At 39.4% G+C, this 20,791-nt stretch overlaps 1 protein-coding gene across 2 annotated transcripts in view; it reads right to left on the reverse strand.

Annotated features, from left to right (window-relative positions):
- SBNO2 (strawberry notch homolog 2) overlaps window positions 1-20,791 on the reverse strand; it is a 125,941-nt gene that overhangs the window by 68,702 nt on the left and 36,448 nt on the right. Inside the window, exons 3-4 of one of the 2 annotated variants that reach the window (XM_089670076.1) lie at window positions 16,977-17,065; window positions 16,205-16,295 (exon numbers count right to left, since the gene is read on the reverse strand). In XM_089670076.1, the coding sequence (XP_089526202.1) occupies window positions 16,205-16,295; window positions 16,977-17,065 (180 nt within the window). Of the gene's footprint in view, window positions 1-1,628; window positions 1,751-16,204; window positions 16,296-16,976; window positions 17,066-20,791 lie in introns of those variants that run through there. The other variant, XM_089670077.1, reaches the window with a different exon arrangement.

The raw sequence follows: 20,791 nt of genomic DNA on the forward strand, positions 1-20,791 counted from the left end.
CACATAAGAACAAAAAAATAAGAAAAAAACAAAGACTAATGTCCCTGCATGAAAAGCTCTTGTCCTTGGTATTTCCAGACATTTTGTTTGCACCCAGTTCTCACACTACTGGTAAATAGTTTGATTATGATTTTATTGGGAGACACCTCCCTAATGTAGATATTACGGGAAGAGAAAGAGACCCTCCCCAGTGATATTATTGGCACAGAGAGCCCTCCCTTATAATATTGGGAGAAAGATCTCCAGATCCTGACATTACTGGAAAAGTGAGATGCCCCCTCTCATGGCCTATTTCGGGAAAGAGGCCCAACAGCAGAATTACCCAGACTAACCCTGGCTATACAATCACAATATCACTTAATATGATAATCTTAAAAAGAACTGCAAGAGGAATATCAAGTTTAAGATATACGACAAAGCCTAGCTGCGCAACTTTGAAAGACCAGAAATGCTAGTTCCTCATTCCACAACCTAGCTACTACTAATAATGCAGCACAATATCATGTTAGTTAAACATAACAATAGCACTTCAGTGGAAAAACCACAAAAACTTATGTGAACAGATATCACTTTATGGTAAGCATATCTCTTCCTCAAGATATTCCCATAACTGTATAATCATTAAACAGCTCTATTAATATAGTTAAAGAATAATCAGGAAAACAAAAAAAAAAAGAAATCAAGTCTTGGGTGCAATTTGGCATTTAGAAACAAAAGGTTTCTGTATATTTTTAAAAACGTGTTTTACAGGAAGCCAAAAAAAAACATGAATATGATGCCTTTCAAGAATAGCAAACAGTACAAATGCCAGGAAAAAACCTGAATGCTGTTCTGAAGTCAGTAACTTATCCTAAATCTCCAAGGCTTTCAAACAGTAACCTGAGAAGCATTGAAAACTAAAGAAAAAAGGCAAGAGAAAAATGTGGATGTGAATGTTAATATGTAAACTAATCAAAAATAAATACATTGAAAGTCTGTTACTTTAAGACTTTTTTTAGCTTGCTTGAGAATATATCTTGGTATGAAAATATATCTTCTTACTCTACCAGCAACCAAACTCTCTATAAAACATGTAATTTTGTTACTTTATATGGGCACAAATAACAAAAAAAATAAAACAAACAAGCATACCGAAAAACTGCAATGTATGGCACATAGTTAAAAATTAAAATACAAATGTATTTGATAAAGTAAACACATTTATATGCAGTAATATTTAATAAATCGGTTTCATCTGAGTAAAATCAAGAAAACAAAAATGCGATTTAGCTCTACTGTAGACATTTTACCTTTAAAGCAGAAATTGTACTCATTGCCAGCAAAGTACGGGACCTTCCCAAGTCTGACAAGAACGAGGAAGAAGCTGGCTAATAAAATGGTGTGCTCAGCCCAAACTTTATCACACTTGCACTATATCATAGGATTTCTTTTAAAGTGAAACTAAACAGTCCTGTCACCATTCATGACGGCATTTGCACTGTAAACTATCAGAGATCACCAACAAGCAAGGGAAAGCACATGTTAATACACTTCATTAAGAAAATAAATGAAGTCGGCACGTGTCACAGTTTATGCAGAGCACAGAAACACTGGTCTGTTTGCTGAATGAGTATCAAAATTAAGTGTACCTTGCTCACTGAGGAAACCTTCAGCCAAAAATGCAGCTGTGACATGCCAACAGAACAGGAGAGCTGGGAAGCGGTGAGGGCTGGAGAGACACAGCCTTACACATGACAGAAGAACATCACAACAGCTGGGAGCCCCCCCCCCCCCCTCCTTCTCTAGGAGCTGCCCCCTGCTGCTTCATTTAATTTTCTCTCCTCCCCATGCTCTACTGCCTCCCTCCTCTCCCCCCCCCCAGGGTATGCATGGCCAGCCCCTGATCCCACTTCCTCTCAGTGCTCTTCTGACTTTCAGGAAATGATTCTATGCGAGGATTCCTGGCAGTCACAACACTTACGGTGCCTGGCAGTAGGGTCCACCCACTTTGTACCTGTACCTGCAATTGAAGCCAATCAAAGCTTGGGAAAATATGCTAGCTTAACCTTCCGCCTCTTCTGACCAAGACAATTACTATTCCGGTGCAAGATGTTTATCATGTTATCTAATTAACCTCTTCCAGGCTGAGAAGTGCAATGCACCACAGATAATTAACCATCACTTTCTTTCAAGCTTTAACGCCTTCCTCATCTCATTAACCTCTTCACTGCATCTCTTCAGGGCACATGACTGTTCACAGGAATTGATCCTTCCCTTCATTCCTCCTACCCCTCAGGGAGCAGTTGAATTGAGGAGAATGGAGTAGATTCCAGGAACTTTAATATTTACAGCAGACATTCAAGCCACATTAACTTTAGCACCAGCTACTGAAACCAAGAACAGAGAACCAACGACGTTTGTTTCAAATGATCTTATCTATTATACAGGTTCATAGAGTACCTATTCTAAGTTTAGATGGAGATATATATATAATAGATAGATATCAAGAGATGAGAGAGAGAATGAAAATATTATGCACAATATTATGAATATTTTCTGTTTGAATGGCTTCTAAATTAAAACTCTAAAAGAATAATAATAATAATAATATATTAATATATAAAAATTTAGCAAACATAAGCAACATTTATTTTTGCTTTAGCCCCATTTCACACTGGATCCCAATTTAAAATGGTGCGACTTCACTTATTTCAAAGTCGGGTGGCAGTGCGACTTCAGGTGTGACCTGATAGACATCTGTGCGACTTCACAGACAGATTTCTATGCAAGTCGCACAAGTAGTGCAGGCACTACTTTTTAAATTGGTGCGACTCCGACAAAGTCGGAGTGGCACTGATTAGAATGCTTCCATTGCCGATCATTGGTTGCAATTTGTCATGCTACTTGAATGGACAAATCGCATGACAAGTTGCATCTGTGTGAACCAGGGCTTACCTGACAAATAATGGTAAAGTGTTTCGAAAAAGCTAAAACTTTTTTTTTTTTTTTTTAAGTCCGGATAAAGTGTTAAAGGGTTAGCACATCATCAGTATTTTTTATTGAGATCTGTGTTCCCACTAGAGAGAAGCAGTCTAACGATGTCCCTGTGACTACTGTCACTAGGTTTAAAAGTGAAGGAAAACCCAAAATTTTGAGTTGTCACCACAACAGGAAGAGAGGTAAAATCTTACAATTGGGACACCTGTTTCAGTGACAGCTTTCTCAGGAGGAATTTCCTCATTATGGAAAGATTTCCTCATGCCTCCTGTTGTGTCTACAGAACAGGAAAGAAAAGGGGAATCTGCCCAATGGAACACAGATGGTTAAAAAACAATTGATACTTTAACCATTCCCTACTCTATCCAAAATCAACCATTTGCTGAGCTAATTAGGTACATAAATATCCTGTCAGCAAGTGGTTATTACAAGATAATGGCGGCAGCTACACTGCACTTTCAAAGAATAAGTTCACCTTTTGTAACATGTTACACCCATGTTGAGGATGTAACACGTAACATGTTACAATTGCACCGTCCCCCACACCCCTCAGTCCCCATTTTGACAGCTAGTGGGGGTATCTTCTGCCCTCGCTTGTTGTCACAAACTAAAAAAAAAAAAAAAAAAAACTTGCCCCACCACGTTATTCATTCACAGAGTTCTTTGCTGGTGTTGGCTAGTAGTTCTCAAACTACCAGGGAGCTGTTGATCTCTCTAGGTAGTTCCTTTAGTGTCCTGTCTGAATGTAACTGCCTGCCCTTATCTGATGTACAGGCAGACAGATACAAAGACAGTCTGCAGGACCCTGGCATTACACCCACCACCCATATGCTCATTGTGGGTGCAATGATTTACAGGCCTCTAAAAAAAAAGAAAAAAAAAAAACCGCAAACAGAAACAATTTAGTACTGTCCGTGATCTAACAAACAATTTTGAGGACAAGCTTTCGGGGTATGTCCCCTTCTTCAAAGTCCAAGCAGTACCGTTAGTGCAAATAAAAAAAGTATCATGGACAGTACAATTGTTTCTGTCGCAAATGCACTAATATGGCTACAATCACCTCAAGCAAAATGGAAGATACACAGGCAAAGAAATGTGTATTTATTATCTTTTTTGTAAAAGTGAACTTATCCTTTAAAGCACTGTGATGGGCTGCTCCTCCCTCACCCACTGTGGTGCCTGGGTCCTACTGTTCCTCTGGGAAGCTCTGAACCACAATAAGCAGCCAAGACAGTTTCACATAGAGGAGATGGAGGAACGTTCACTTCCCCATTGCCTCTATGATAAACGAACCTGGAACCAACAATGATTTCTACACATCCGGTTATAGAACTGTTATTCCTCAGCTATTACAGCGTGGAAATCAGCTAATCAAACATGATCTGTGGCCTGATCAGCTACCTGATGTCCCCATAAAAAGTACCTGTCACTTGCCCAAAGCTAGAACAAAGGGGCTTGTTAGCTTTCTTGTGATAGAAATAAAGCTAAATGAAAAAAGGAGAGAAAAAATATTTCAATAAATAAAAATAATTAAAAACTAATAATAAAGTAACCCTGTCTTCCCATGCATACACGCAGATGCAAACACATACATATGTAAACCGTGATTGTACCACACACATAATTCACGTTTAAAGTGTTACTAAACCCACAACCATAAGGTCAGTTTTTAGATGCAGTAAAGCATTCTTGTTATACTCACTGTGAAACCTAAGGGGTTAATCCTCTGCATTGTGTAAAAATGCTGTTTGATGCTGTCTTCTCTGATCCCCCCTTCTTACAGTGTCCCCCTGTTATCTGCGAAAAGACATATAATGTGGACACTCTACTCAAGCTCAGTTTGGTGTGTATTGCTAGAGAGGTTTTTTTTGCTTGGGAGAGTATGTTCAACACAGGGCTAATCAGCACTGTCCAGCCAGAGGTCAGGGGTTCTGCATCCTCCTAGAGTAGAAAGAAAACTCCTTCTACAAGCTAAAACCAGTGCTCAGCTGGACACTGATAAAAGTCACAAGACTGCTCTAAATGTTGATGAGAAAAGGTATTCAGCAGTTTATATTTACTAAAATGATTGCATTTCCATGTTGTGTGTACTGTGGGAGGCCAGATATAGTGAATGCAGGGTCCTGGGGTTAGCAACACTTTAACTGTAAACTGATAACTTAGAAAGACTTAGAAAGCGTCACCTATGGACAATTTTAGGTACTGTAGATTGTTGCAATAACTCCGGTGTGCACAACTTCAAATCTTGAGTAGTATGGCATTTATTTACTCAACGCAACATCATCTTTTAGGTTTCACCAATTAAATGGATCTTATGCTGTGTTTGTACGCAAATTTATTTTAGTATTTTTTTTCCTGAAAATTAGCAACATTTACAATCAAAGTACTTTATGGAAAAAACATTTGCAATGCAGGTATTTTGAAATTGCAGTAACTGGGGTATGGCATTTGAAACAGTTCAGGTTGGGGTTCAACATACCTTGCTGTATTATTAAAAATACAAATACAACAAACACAATTTTGGTAAAAGATGGAACAAAAGGGCAAAAAACGCCATAAAAACCAAATCAGATTTCAGAAATTTTCCAGCATGCCAATAATTGTGAAAACAAGAGTTCTGGACACCAGAATACACATACAAGCTGGCACTGCACACCAATTACAGACTTGAAACATACCCACACTCTGGACTCTTCTAGTCAGAGGGCTCTGCTTGCCAGCTGATAGCAAGCTAATGTTTGCAAACGCAAAATGCTTTCTCTAGGCTCTATGGCATTACAGGACACACAGCAGACAGAACCAGAGTATGGGGATGGACGCAGGCACCCACAGTGTATCGATTATGAAGACCCTGCTAGCTGCTTTGCTCTGCATGTAAAGATTACGGAAAGCAAATAATATATTAGAACAAGCATAGTCCTGACTGATACCTCTTGCACATAATCACATGTAGGTTTAAGGAATTATATAGGAAGACTGTAGAAAAAAAAATTAAGTTTTCTTCTTGTATACTAAAAATCACTGGAATTTTCTGCAGCACCAATGCTCTGTGGACCAAACAGGCAAACATTTCACTTTCTTGTGAATAAACAGCTTCAAATTATCTTTCAGGAAAACATAAAACAAACAAAACACAAAGTGTCATTCAAACAATTAAGCATACTGAAGGAAGGTTTTCTACCAAAATCCTGCTGCTCCTGAGCACACTGGAAGGGGTTTTTTTTCTTCCTCTAAAAGCCTGTAAATGCCTATGTGTACCTGGACACATAGGCTAACATTTAAGGACAATTACGGCCAGAAAAAGACATGCAAAAACGCCTCCAAAAGCAACATTTAAAACGTCCAGTGTGCAGAAGGCCCAATTAGTATAAGGAGACTGGGTGAGATGTCACAGGCAGGGTGGATAAAAATCAATGATTTTTAAAAAAAAAAAAAAAAAAAAATTGGATTTTTTTAATTTAAATTGGATTTTTTTTATTTAAATAGGATTTTTTTGAATAAAATGCTTTTTGAGGAACATATATTACCATCCAAAGGTTATTCCATCATGAAATAAAGATTAGTTTTTTAATTATGTAGAATAAGGCTGTATATGTTTAATTTTTTTTGGTAAATAAATTCCATTAATCCATTCACAATGTCATGCTCTATCAGAGGTTTTTGTAAGATTATTGGGCAGTTTCTCTGCCTACAAGATATTATCACAGATGTTTGGTTTACTTTTGCAGTTCTCAAAACTGAATTTGACTCAGCGGAGATCACATGCCTCTTCTTCACAGCAAAAATGTTATAACATGAACAGAGTTAAGAAAAAGACCTTAATCCTAACTTCTACAAACCTATGAATACAGAATCAACCCCTTCACTGCTAAGTTTCAAGAAGTTCAGTGAATAGAATAGAAACAATATTTTTCTGATTGTTTGGAGCGAAATAGATCTGCACAAGAAGAAAGTGAAACTAAGTGTGAGGAGGAAGGGGCTGACAGTCTTAAGTTTCTTAAAATATATATATTTTGTTTAGCCAAATTAGTTACCAAACATGGATGTTTGTTTAAGCAAATAACATATGCTGTAATGTTATTGTTTCAGTTGAATAAATCTATTTAAATTGTTATTATTAAGGTAATGATTATTTTTCTCCTTCCTAAGTACAACAGAAAAGTTGTCCAAATATGAATGATTAACCTATTAAACTGGGGATAAAAAAACGAATATGAAAAGTTGTTATTCTAAAAATCTTCATCTACTTGCATATTAAAGTTATACCAGCAAGAATTAGTCTTTATGTAGAAAACTAGGATTTAAATCAAGCCTTACTGACTAGTGATTTAAATCGTGATTTAAATCAGTTTGATTTAAATCAAATCCACCCTGGTCACAGGCAGCAATGGAGCAACAAGGATGGTTGCAAACACTGCACTGCAGGAGGGTTTGCTATGGCAGGTAAGCATGCTATAATGTGCGTATATGCTGTGCATACTTTCCAGTGATAGAATCTGCTTAGCTCCACTGTAATTTTCCAATGAAGAGCATCACTTCAATTCCAAACATTCTGCAGAAAACCTCACTGATGAAAACACATCACAATATTGGGTATTAGTAGAATATCCTACAGGGAGTTTCAAGTTCAGCAGATCCATATCAATGAACAGTATTTTGTTCTCACACAAGCAAGAATTTTAATCTCTTCTACCATAACAAACTGGTAGAACTGAGTAATAACACACTGTACAGCATCAAAGTATTTACATCACATGGATCAAATGTGTTTAGCTGAAAATGTTTACTTGAACTGTTCAAGCAATTAATCAGTTTTAGGCAGTCCTTCATTCATAATTTCATTAGATAAATCTTGTGAAATTAATGGTGCAGAAAATGCAAAACAGCCACACATAAAAATCACCTGTGTGCTTCCACATTTGAAGAAAACGTTCAGAATTTCTATATAACCTTCCGAGCCTTTATCCCTAGCTCCCCAAACTACACCAACTTCTGAGCCTTTATCCCTAGCTCCCCAAACTACACCAACTTCCGAGCCTTTATCCCTAGCTCCCCAAACTACACCAACTTCCGAGCCTTTATCCCTAGCTCCCCAAACTACACCAACTTCCGAGCCTTTATCCCTAGCTCCCCAAACTACAGTGACTTATCCTTCCCACAGGGGCTTACTTACCTTCTGTAACAATGGCCACCTGTTGTGAGGTCTGCAGCTCGACCAATTAAATCTAATTGCTGAGCTGCCCGTGCCTGTACGCCGATATAATATACACTTGAATTTCACGTACCAATGCTGCAGAAGTAATGCCCCATTTCTCATGAAGCTCGACACTGGATTTATACTGAGCAGGCTGTAGATATAAGTAAGTACCTGCAGGGGGGTGAGGGTTGTCTCAGTTTAGAGTTGTTGACGGTAGATTAGGGGGCTAGGGAGGACAATCCTGAACTTGTCCTTCAAGGAATCATGCAATCTCATGCTAAAATGAGTACACCTACAGTAAACCACAATATATAGTCAAAGAATCACTTGTTTAAAGAAGCTCTCAGATGCGGACATTGCAGACTTTTGAAAATGCTAACTGCATGGCTGTCAAGCTGATCCTATAGTTTCAATATAGTGAGCCAGTAACCTAGAACATTTTAGATACGCTTTTCTATGAATTTCCTTATCTACACATGTTTTCAGAGTAAAAGAATCAAAGAACTGAAGTCACTGGGTCAGCACATCAGTCAGGCAATTTGCATTTTTGAGAACAGGTTGGGATTGGCAGCCTTCATATTTATCTGCTGACATGCTTATTTGCGTTAATCTTTTAGTATTAGGCCTTGTGGGAAAAAATTAAAACCTGTCTATACTAGCTAGAGCAACCAATCAAATTCTCCCTTTGGAATTCCCATAAATATTACAGCTAAAATGGTAATAGCTGCAGGCAACAGAGACAGGTATACACATTTTGTTACAGACTTTATTATACCTGAAAATGATTTTCCTTTGTTCAGTTATCTGACATATGTAGCAGAATTTAGACAACAGCAGTTCCAGCACAAAATTAGGCAGTTGTTAGATATTATTAAACACCCAGTAACAGGTGCATGTCCACAGGTGCAATACAGATTTAAGAAGGATTGGGAAGTTAGGACAGTTCTTCCTGTACACAATATAATGACCTTCCAAGGGATTTTCCAAATTCACCAATCTGGAAAGTTAGGAAGATTTTGCCTTTGCTCTAGCATTGTATACTGAAGCACAATAAGAAGGGTTGTGTGCGTGTAGGTTGCAGAAGATAATGCTTCTCCCTGTTGCAGTTTAGTCTGATCACACATACATTACTGGAAATATCACTGCACATTACGCAACATTCAGCACAGGTCACCACAAAACTGCAGCCAGACAGAGGGGAGGGTCAAGAGCTGGGAGGGAGAACTGAAGCAGCGGGGACACAGAGATGAGAAGGAAATGGTGAAGAATAAAGTGACAAAGCAAGGGTGCTTAACCTCCAAATAAGAACTGGAAGCATGGTACACAAAGAAAGATCAAGGTGAGAAAACTTTACAAGGATTAACTCTGAATTGGTGACATGGTCACTGAATTTCAAAAAAAGCAACAGACAGTTGCAAAAGACTTTAAAACTGTTGCAAAAAGAAAACACTGAATGAGTTTCTAAAGCCGATTCAGACATTTAATTGAATTATGACTGGTGACTACCTGAACAAATAAAGAGTGAATCAGAGAGAAGAGAGAAAAAGGAGCAGGGATGGTAATGACCTATTCCACAAAGTTTGAGTAAGAAGCAGCAAACATTTCCCCCCTATTGTATATGCACACATTTCTTTATGTGAATGCAGCTGTATCGTGAACATCTGCACACTCTCCGTAATCTGCAGCTGCACCCATCAGAATAAAGAAGAAAAAAAATCTGCATCCACAGCTCTATGTATGAACCATATTTAACGTGTTTGTATGTAAATGATTGCGCTAGCTGTCTGTATTCTCATTTGCACTGTACACATGTAAACATTAGAGCAAACTTTACATGAATACAGACAAGATTTTATTACCAGCAAGATCCTATTTAAAATCATAAATCTGTTCTCCCAGCCCAAAGATAATGCGGCCATGATTTTTGAGGTGGCCTTATTGCGATCTTACGCTGAGCTCAGTAACCTGGCATATAGGGGACCTACTTCTAACCCAGCTATAAAGGTGCCAATGAAAACAACGCTCAGAGTCTGGGCTTAATGCGGAGTTCCAGCTGAAAAAAAAATAAATAAAAAAGTCAGCAGCTACAAAAACTGTAGCTGACTCTTAAAATACAGCCATTTACCTGTCCCTTGGTCCAGCGGTGTCCTGTTTTCCCCAGCCATCTTCTCTCGCTGGTGCCGGCATCTTTAGTGTGGGCACCCGGCTGTGACAGCTTGCGGCTTCACAGCCGGGTTCCCACTGCGCATGCGAGAGAAGCGCTACGCTTTGTGAATGGTCCCGTAGTCTTCTGGGACCTGTCACGTGTCCCATAAGACTACAAGGAAGGAGGGGGGGGGGGTCGGAGGACAACTTCTGCTTCCGATCGCCTTAGGCAATTGCTCCGGAAGTGGGAGCGGGTACCTGTCAAATTCGGGTACCCGATCCCCAAAGGTGGCCAATCCTTAATGGGGAATGGGGGACATTAAAGCTGAACTTCCCCTTTTGGGTGGAGCTCCACTTTAAGACTCCTCCTCGGGTGTTCACTCTTGTCATACCCCAATGTGGGGCAGCCCAGCCCTGTCACACTTACGATACCAGATCCAGCTTTACACGCTAAGCATGGTGTGGTGAGCCTCCATAAAATCATGTCTAGAGGAATCCTGGCCCTATAATCCTTCAGATGGATCCTCTTGAAAGTATGCTTCTGAGCAAGGTTCTCCCCAAACCCCTATCCTTTTTGTACTCTCAATTGTTTCCACTGTCTACCCCTAAAACAATGTGATTATTTGATAAGTGGAATGCAGATCTTCCTTCCCTGTCTCCTGCATTTCGTCCCTACTATGATATCGGCAAGGGACCGATTTTTACAATTAAAATGAATTCACAAGGTTTATTACACCCCACAACGTCTGGCTACAATATATCCTCTCGGGTCAAATACTTTCCTCCGTTGTGACCTGGATGTTGAAACCTACTGCTATGTGTTTTGGACCTGCTCCTTTTTGGCAGGGGGTGGTGGATACCATTAGTGCTCTGCATTTACTGGAGGAGACCCACTTATTCTGCTATTAGGCCTTACAGATATGCTTACTGTTCCCAAGCATACCAAATTGTTTAAGCACCATAACTACAAAAAAATAAAAAAAAGTTCTTATATAAAAAAAATTTTAATTTATTGAATATTGGGACAAACACACAACAATGAAAAAAAAACAGACACAATACATAAAATATAATTTTGATGTGGATGGCGATGATTAAGCTATATATCACCAAAGAGAAAAATCCCAACGCGTTTCAATTCATTGAATTTATAATTTGAATCATCTTCAGGGGTGAAGGTGAGATGCCATAAACAGTACTCTAGAAAATAATAAAGTAATTCAGTGAAGAGAAAAAAAAAAAAAAAACTACACACACACCCCATATGAAGACTGACTCACCTCGCCATTCATAAAAACAGAAATTCAAAGGATCCTTGCTGGTTAATTCCAGCCATCGTCTATGCAAACAGACCCCTCAGTGGTCCAACTGAGTGAATGAATGCTAAACATTCTGTTTTCATGGATGATGTGGCCACATTCTGTTTTCACGGCATCTGTGGCCCCCATACACGATCACTTGTGGAATGGGGGATTCTTTTTGGTCCCTTCTCTCCTCTGCTTAGGTTGAGTGTTTGTTTCTTTGTCTCCCTTTCCATCGGAGATATGTTGCGCAGCAACTCTGGGACAAACACACGTGTTGGCGCTATCACGCCGTACTGGAAATGACGTTCCGACGCACCGAATGTGCCGGAAGTGATGTCATGCCAGGCCGGATGTCGGCGACGGACATCTTTAGTGAGGGAACACAAGCTCTCCCATCCACGGAGTGTTTGATTACCTAATGAGCAACTGGTGTGCTTTTTCATTTGGTCTCACTGATCTCGAACGGCTATATAAGCTGTTTAGTCCCAGTTCACTTTCTGCAAGTGGGAGCTGTAGCTGTGTTCTCTGGGCTGTCTCCATCTTGGTATAAGATAGAGGTATACTACTATCTGTGACTATTTGCCTGTTGAATCTTTATGAGTAGCTACATTTAGTATCTTATTTTTTGTATACCTTCTAGAGACCATTTGTGGAAACATTTTGTTGGTTCCACACTTTGATACCTCATAAAAGGAAAGCTCATCAGTGATCGAGTCCAGGTATATCTATTGCCTTTATTGACTCATCTATCTGTATACTTTAAGTGGATTATAGATTTCATCTAGGACAAGGCTGTTTTTGATATTTTTGCCTCTCCCCATATGGATATCTCCCTTTGTTTCAGATGTCTGGGTTGATCTACAATATCTCACTGAAGTGAGTACACTCCTCACATTTTTGTAAATATTTTATATCTTTTCATGTGACAACACTGAAGAAATGACACTTTGTTACAATGTAAAGTGGTGAGTGTACAGCTTGTATAACAATGTAAATTTGCTGTCCCCTCAAAATAACTCAACACACAGCCATTAATGTCTAAACCGCTGGCAACAAAAGTGAGTACACCCCTAAGTGAAAATGTCCAAATTGGGCCTAATTAGCCATTTTCCCTCTCCTTTGTCATGTGACTCCTTAGTGTTACAAGGTCTCATGTGTGAATGGGGAGCAGGTGTGTTAAATTTGGTGTTATCACTCTCACTCTCTCATACTGGTCATCGGAAGTTCAACATCTCACGTTAAAGAACTCTCTGAGGATCTGGAAAAAAAAGAATTGTTGTTCTACATAAATATGGCCTAGGCTATAAGAGGATTGCCAAGACCCTGAAACTCAGCTGCAGCACGGTGGCCAAGACCATACAGCAGTTTAACAGGACAGGCTCCACTCAGAACAGGCCTTGCCATGGTCGACCAAAGAAGTTGAGTGCACCTGCTCAGCGTCATATCCAGAGGTTGTCTTTAGGAAATAGATGTATGAGTGCTGCCAGCATTGCTGCAGTGATTGAAGGGGTGGGGGGGGGGGGGGGGGTCACATGAAAAGATATAATAAAATATTTACAAAAATGTGAGGGGTGTACTCGCTTCAGTGAGATACTTTAAGAGATACTTTAAGTGCTTGATAGAGGGGTGTGTTACTAATTTCAATTCCCTATTGACTTCCATTAGACAATTTTATGTGAGTTTCTTTTTTCTCATATATTACATAGAATGTCAATAGATTTAATATATCTAATCTATGGTTTTTATGATCATGTTTAGCATTCATTCACTCAGTTGGACCACTGAGGGGTCTGTTTGCATAGACAATGCCTGGAATTAACCAGCAAGGATCCTTGGAATTCCTGTTTTTATGAATGGTGATGTGAGTCACTCTTCATATGGTGTGTGTGTGTTTTTTTTTTCTCTTCACTGAATTGCTTTATTTTCTAGAATACAGTTTATGGCATCTCACCTTTTCCTCCTGAAGAAGATTCAAATTATAAATTCAGTGAATTGAAACACATTGGGGTTTTTCTCTTTGGTGATATATAGCCTAATCATCGCCATCCACTTCAAAATGTTGTTTTATGTATTGTGTCTATGTTTTTTTTTATTGATGTAAAATGTTCAATAAATTTGAATTTTTTTTTTTTATATAAGATCTTTTTTGCTTTTGTAGTTTTGGTGCTTAAAAAAAGTCCCTTTTTCTTCTCTGTATGATTTTTATGGCTCTGCAATTTTGGGAAAAGCACCTTGTATGTTTAACACATTTGACCAGCACTATATATTTTCATACCAAATTGTTTGTTTATTATGCATTATACTATGCTAGACAGGAAATACTTCTTCATTGGAAAATCTCCTCCACTCCCGCTCTTTCAGGCTGGAATGCTGCTTATAATGCCTCCATGCCTTTTTACAAGCTTATGTGTGTGTATATATAGCCAAAATTGTCTCTGCAAGTTTGATAACGTGTAACATGTTCCCAAAGGTGAACTTATCTTTCAAGGTAAAAAAAAACTCTTCTGTGTGCAGCAGCCCCCCCCCCCCCCCCAATACTTAGCTGAGCCCCATCGCAATCTAGCGATGTGTACGAGAGCCTCGGCTCTCCGGAGACTCTTCCTCCTCAATGGCTGAGACGGCAGCGGGAGCCATTGGCCCCCACTGCTGTCAATCTCAGCAAGTCGGCCAATAAGGAGAGAGAGGGTGCGTGGCTGTGCTGCGGATGTGTGTGTGAACGGACATGCAGAGCAGCGGCTCAGAAGCGAGCCTGCTTGGGTGCCCACATAGCAAGCTGCTTGTTCTAAGGGCACTCGGCAGGAGTGAGGGGCCAGGAGCACCAGCAAGGGACCCAAAAAGAGTAGAATTGGGCTGCTCTTTTTATTAAAAAAATAAATAAATTAAAGCTTTACAATCCCTTTAAACAAGATACAAAAAAATGGGCAGCTATATTACATTATGTTGCCAGACAAGATGTATTCAAGGAATCGCTGAAAATTGTTTTACAAAAATATCAAATGTTTTCCCTCCAATGTATTTAAAGGAAACCGGTTGTAAACAAAAAATGTGAGGACAACATTGCTGACTTGATTTTGAAAATACTAGTTGTCCCTGACTACAAATATTTTTTTGTAAAATAGATTGCAAACAAACCAACAGCCAGTGAACTTTGTTTGCTATCAGAGTTCCTAATCTACCTAACTTTACTGGATAAGTGATTCACAAGCTAAACAAACTATTAGATCAGCATGACAGCCAAGCAACTAAAATTTTCAGAAAGCACAGCAACTGCAGCCTTCTCATTTCTCTCAGTAAAAGTTTCCTTTGATGTATTGTTCTTTATTATCCCACTGAATATAAAAGTAAGGCTCGGTTGAAACTTGCTTACGATTTTTGTGATTTAACATTGCAGTGTACGGCACTCAAGTGGCACCAAAGTAGTGCAGGAACCTTTTTTTGTTTTTGTCGCTGCGACTTGAGTCAAATTGATTAATGGATAAGTTCTCCTTCCGTAACATACTACATCTATATTCCGGGTGTAACATTTAACTGTAGCACTGGCCCCCGCACCCCCTTCCCCAATCCGTGGTTGACAGCTAGTGGGGGATATTCTCCCGCTGTGACAATTTACGAAAAAAAAAACCAAACAAACAGAGGTCTGTGAATGGGAAAGTACAAGTATTGACAGCCTTTGTGGCTGCCAGAATGTAGTTCTCAGTGAACTACCACAGGGCTCATTGATTCTTCCTGTCAATATGAAACTGCTTGTCCGTACAATGTACAGGCAGACAGATTACACTGACAGTAGCAAGAATTCTGCAAGGAACCAGCGGTGCAATGCTTTCTAGGATCCTAAGAAAATAAATAAATGCGCTTTTCTTTCTTTACCTGCAAAAAAAAAAAAAAAAAGTGCAATTATTTTTTGTTATTTTGCGTGTCGCAAGTCACATGATAAGGCACAGCAGTGTGAACTGGTGCTCAGGGTTGGTTGGGAGGCCGTATACAACTCGACATTATCAAGGATTTGACATATTCTTGAATTTTTTGCAATAGACTCTGTAGTGGATAACATGCTTATTGTGATGAGCCCCAACTGACAAGGACAGTGCCTGTTTTAGCTTGCCAGGATTTCTAAAGCATTTTAGAAAATCTTCAATGGTAACAGAGAAAAATGGTTCTTTAAACGGAGCCCTGGACAGCAGTAAAACCAACAGGAGATCTAATCTGTCCTCATTCTATCCAAAACTAGAAAAAACATTTTTGGCTTGACATACAGTTTAAATCAGAGTGCATTCAGTCAAATTGATTAGGCAGCATCAAATGAAAACACATCTGAGACTGCAATAGAGAAAAACAGTACAGAGATATAAACGTCTGAACAGCAAAAACATCATCATAAACTGAGCGTGTGGAATATGATAGCAAGAAAGGGGAAAAGAAAACAGCAGTAAATGTGTTTACAGTCAGGAAAAGAGTAGTGCACTTCAAAAACAGATCACATAAATAAAGCCAGGCTTAAACCACACAATGATAGAACATATAAATATTACTGAGGATGGAAATAGTATTGACTGTACGCAAGTGGCCTTGAGAAACACACTACCTGAATGTACGTTTGGCTCTCTGTAAAGTAGCTTGAGAATGGAGTTGAGAAATTCCGACTATAATATTCTGTTGGGCCATTAAACTGTGATCTGTGAGGAAAACAGAAATAGAATATGAAAAAAGAAAGAGCACATATAGAGCAATTCCTTTTTTTCTGCAACAAACAAGGACACAGAACAAAACAGTGCAGGACAGTGTGTTAGGTGACATTGTTGCTGAATTGTGGATGATCAGCAACAAGGACTATGTGTCATTAAAGCAACAGAAATCTGATGCATAGCATATGAGCACACCTGGAAGGTGTTACAGGATTTGAGGAAGAATCTGCTGCAAAGAAGTCATTGCCTACTGTTTTTACAGGATGTCTAAAAGTTCTCCAAGTACTAAACAGGAGGAACAAGATGTTAAAGCGCATGCAGGTGTCAAATGGCAAAGATTTCCTGAGAACTCCTCAATAGTGGATTATAGAGGGGTAAATCACTAATAAGAAGAAAACGGAAACAGCATGTTTGTTTTGAAGAGAGAAAAAGAAAAAAAAATCAGTGTGTTTTAAAATACAGGAATTTCCCCAAAAGAGTAAAGGAAATAATTTGGAGGGCAAAAAGACTATAAACCTAACAAATGGCTAAACAAAAACACTACAGCATAACATTTAATTGACATTTGACAGATGCAAGTAAAAGTTCAGGCAAAAAAACTGAAAGAAATGATAGCGTTCTACTGTGCCAGCTAAAGCAAGCGGAAAGGTGAAGGGGAGACAGGGAACTTACGAATCTGAGCTGGTGAGAGGAGCATGGGGCAAGCAATGAGCAGGTGAATATGGGTAATGTGTCCACTGGGTACCAGCCAGCGCCGGGGCCTGAAATCACAGCAAAAGTGCATAAGAAAGCAATCATAACCCCTCCAACTGAACAATGTGCTTTCTAAACAGAACATACAGTTACCTTTAAATAATCTTTAACATTGCTTAATTTATTAATCTTAAATAGAACTATTACATGCTAAAAACAGAAGCAAACAAGATAAAATTCAAAAGCCTTCAGAGCATTATCTGGTGTTAGACAACAGAGAATTATAAAGATTGTATGCGTTCTAGGTAGATGACAGCAAGTCTCTTCATCCAGCCCCAAGGTATTGCCAAAAGTGTTGCAATACAGTGTTCTTTTCATCATATATAGACTGCTCACAAACAGTCTATTATTTACTTCTGTATCTTTTTGCTAACTGATGTCCATTAGATTTGAAACATTGATATTCTGGTATAATACATATTTTGGTATAAACACCTTTGTTGTTTTCATAGTAATAAAACATTCTTCTTATTTTCCAGGTACATGCAGGTGGAACTATCATAAAAGTTCTCAACAAATCAGCTTTTATAGGAGAGGGAGGCTAAAACAATATTACAAAAATGTTCAGTCAGCCCCATTTCAGTGCCCCTTGCCTATTCTTGCTCACTTAGTTCACTCGCTAGTTGAAGGGTCAAGAGTGTTTAAGGTGAACTCTGAGAAAATGAAAAGTTCTCTCTTGCAGTGGGGCTGCCTCCACCGCTTGTTTCTGTTGAGTGGGCAGGGGAAATTTTACTTACCTTATCTTCCACTTCCTTGGAAAAAGGCACTCACTTCTGCTCAACCGGTGTCCAATGCAGGGCTATAGTCCCTGAATTGGTCTTGTTGACATCAGAGGACCTTAGAACGCTGGAGTGCAGGGCAGAGGAGCCTGCAGGTACCTGTCTAGCAGAAACTGCTTTTTCCGATCCCTAAACATAAGTGAGCAGTTAAAGTGGTTGTAAAGGCTCAAGGTTTTCTAGAGGCTTGGCTCTCCTGGGACTCTCCATCCTTATTGGCTGAGACAGCAGCGGCAGCCATTGGCTCACGCTGCTGTCGATCACAGCCATTGAACTGACAATTTTAACCCAACTTTTTTTTTTAGTCAAAGGATGCAAGGAACTGGCCAAAAAGCAGGTTTCTTGTTACCTTAATCAGGGGTGTGGAAAATTTTTTACAAAACTACTTGTCCAGGGACTAAATCGGTGTCCCAATCTACTTGTCCAGCATGACAATCTACTTTTCCTGATACAAAAATAAATAAATACATTTTAACCAAAACCGTATTTAAATCTGAGGTTCTGTATGGGACTTTTAAAATCAAAAGGGGCTCTATGGCGACTTAAACCTTTCATTTTTTTAACATTGCGCTGTATATCTCCTCCTCCTGCTAGGCCCCAGGTTCGGTGCTGGAGACAGGCAGGGAGGGGAGAGGCCTTGTAGTGTAATGCGTACTGATTGGGTACTTGTCAGGGAAGGGGAGTACTGGGCTTATCCTTTACCCTTTTTGATGCCAGAGCCATTTTTGCGGTTTTTGAACACGTTTAAAAAATCATTTTAGGCTTGAAGATTACACAAAACCCCCAAACATTATATATTTTCTGAAGGCAAAGACCCTAGAGAATAAAATAGTGGAAGTTCCAATTTTTTATGTCCCACAATATTATTGCAAAGGTCTAGGAAACGCAAAGGTTCAGTAAACAATTCACTTAATTTTAGAGAACTGAAAAGCAATAAATTACACTATTTTTTTTGTAAATTATAAAAGATGGAGTTCAACTGAGTAAATAGATATCCAACATGCCAGACCTTAAATTTTGTGGACTGTGTGAAAGCAATCGGGCGGCAGCGCTGCCGTCCAAATGCTTTCACCTGACAGGTGAGCAGGGATAAATGTTCAAAAAAGTTACCTGCCCGACACCTGGAACTACATATCCCGGGCAACAGGTGATACAAATTCAACATCCCTGCAGCCTTAATGCATTCTCTACATTAAAGTAAAAAAGTTTCTGCATGCAGCTCACACTTGTGTTTAACAAAGGTATCCTGACTAGATTAAATAGCCTCTTTATAGATTTTCTATGAATGTTGCTGCTTTTTTCCCCACAACATTGCCAAAAATCTGGTACAATTTGTCTTTAATGAAGGAAGTTACTTGTGATCCTTATTCTCTTTATACACAAAAATGTGTCAACTGTGCCTTTTGAAGCTTGCAAGTCTTTCTTAGGGCCATTAAACAAGACAAGGAGATGGCTCAACCTTCTTTAGACTCATGTGGTATTAAGAAAACTGCAAAGGCATCTGCAGACATTCGAAGAATGGAAGCTCCTTTCCCTAGGGTATATACGACTACAGCAGAGAGAAGGCAGAATAATTTCTTGCTTCTTATGAAACACTGTGACAGGAGTGACTATGGAACACAGCTCACTTTAGAGAGGTGGGGAGACCCGTCTTAGCTCCCCATATCCCTCTTATGTGTAAGTCACCCTGTGCCTGTTAGGGGTGCAGGGTGAAATGTCCTGATATTGTGTAGACATGTCTAGGAGATAGGTGGGGGTTGTTCATAGTTTAATGTTGTATCCCATTGTTCTATTTTGTGTCTTGCTTGGAAGCAAACTATTAAGGGATGTATGTGTTTGTGTACTGGCTTGGTGGGGGGTGTTTCCAGCAGCCCTTCCCCATGATGGGACTGCCTGCTGATGTGTTTCTTGTTATTGGGTGTGTATTGCCCCGCCCTGTGTATATATCTATGTTAAAATAAAGCAGTCGACTTCCTGTCTTATTTCCTGGTTTCCTTCAAGACTGGTCTCGTCTAGTTTTGTATGACCAACGGTGGGGTCTGTGGACGGTGCTTGGACAGGGAAGCGGGAGTCTAACAGAAATACCCTAGTTCAGTCGGGGTCCAGTTCCGTTACAACCACCTTTGATAGATACAGAGGATCTGGTTCTAGTACAACCCTATCTGGAGGAACTGACAGATAGAGTTCCTTGATTGATAAAGCCTGTAAATCTCTCTCTCTCCTAACCAATGTAATGGCCAGAAAAGAATCCATCTTTAAAGTTAAAATGTTTGATAAATAGAACATTATTGGTTCAAAAGGGCAGTTAAGCCCATTTAGCACCTTAGACAAATCACACAGGGGAAAGATCTTCTGCTGAACTGATGCTTAACATTCTGTAGGCAAGAGAAGTCTCGTAATCAACGGATCCTTCACCGATATCTAGGAAGATGGAAAGTGCTACAACTTGCACCCAGAGCACTAAGCGCGAAGCCTAGTTTCACTGCCTTCTGAAAAGAGTCTAAAATAAATGTCTGAGCTGAATTACTGGTCTGTAAAGAAGGAGGTCTGGCATGACCCCTAACTGGCAATGGCCTTGGGGACTAAACTGTATATCTGAAACATGTTCTCTTGAGCAACCAAGGAGTAATCAATATGAGTTCCCACTTGCACTGACTTGCTTTCCACAGCACCTGAGGAATCAGCAAGAGAGGAGGAAAGGCAAATCCCTGACTGAAATCCCAATCTTGGCACAGGACATACACCATGTTCTAAATTATTATGCAAATTCTATTTAAGTGTCACAAAGATTAAATATTTTGTTTTTCAGTTTTGTGTCTCAGGGCTCTTTTGATCACTGAAAACAATCTCAGACACCTGTGATAATTAGATTGGCATGTGAGCCCAATTTAAGGAAAAACTACTAAAGGAGGGTGTTACACATTATAAAGCAGAGCACCATTTTCAAGCAATATGGGG

This window comes from Staurois parvus, unplaced genomic scaffold, assembly GCF_062004578.1.
Source record: "Staurois parvus isolate SC_StPar_1 unplaced genomic scaffold, SC_StPar_1.0 ptg000086l, whole genome shotgun sequence".
Lineage (NCBI taxonomy): Eukaryota > Metazoa > Chordata > Amphibia > Anura > Ranidae > Staurois > Staurois parvus.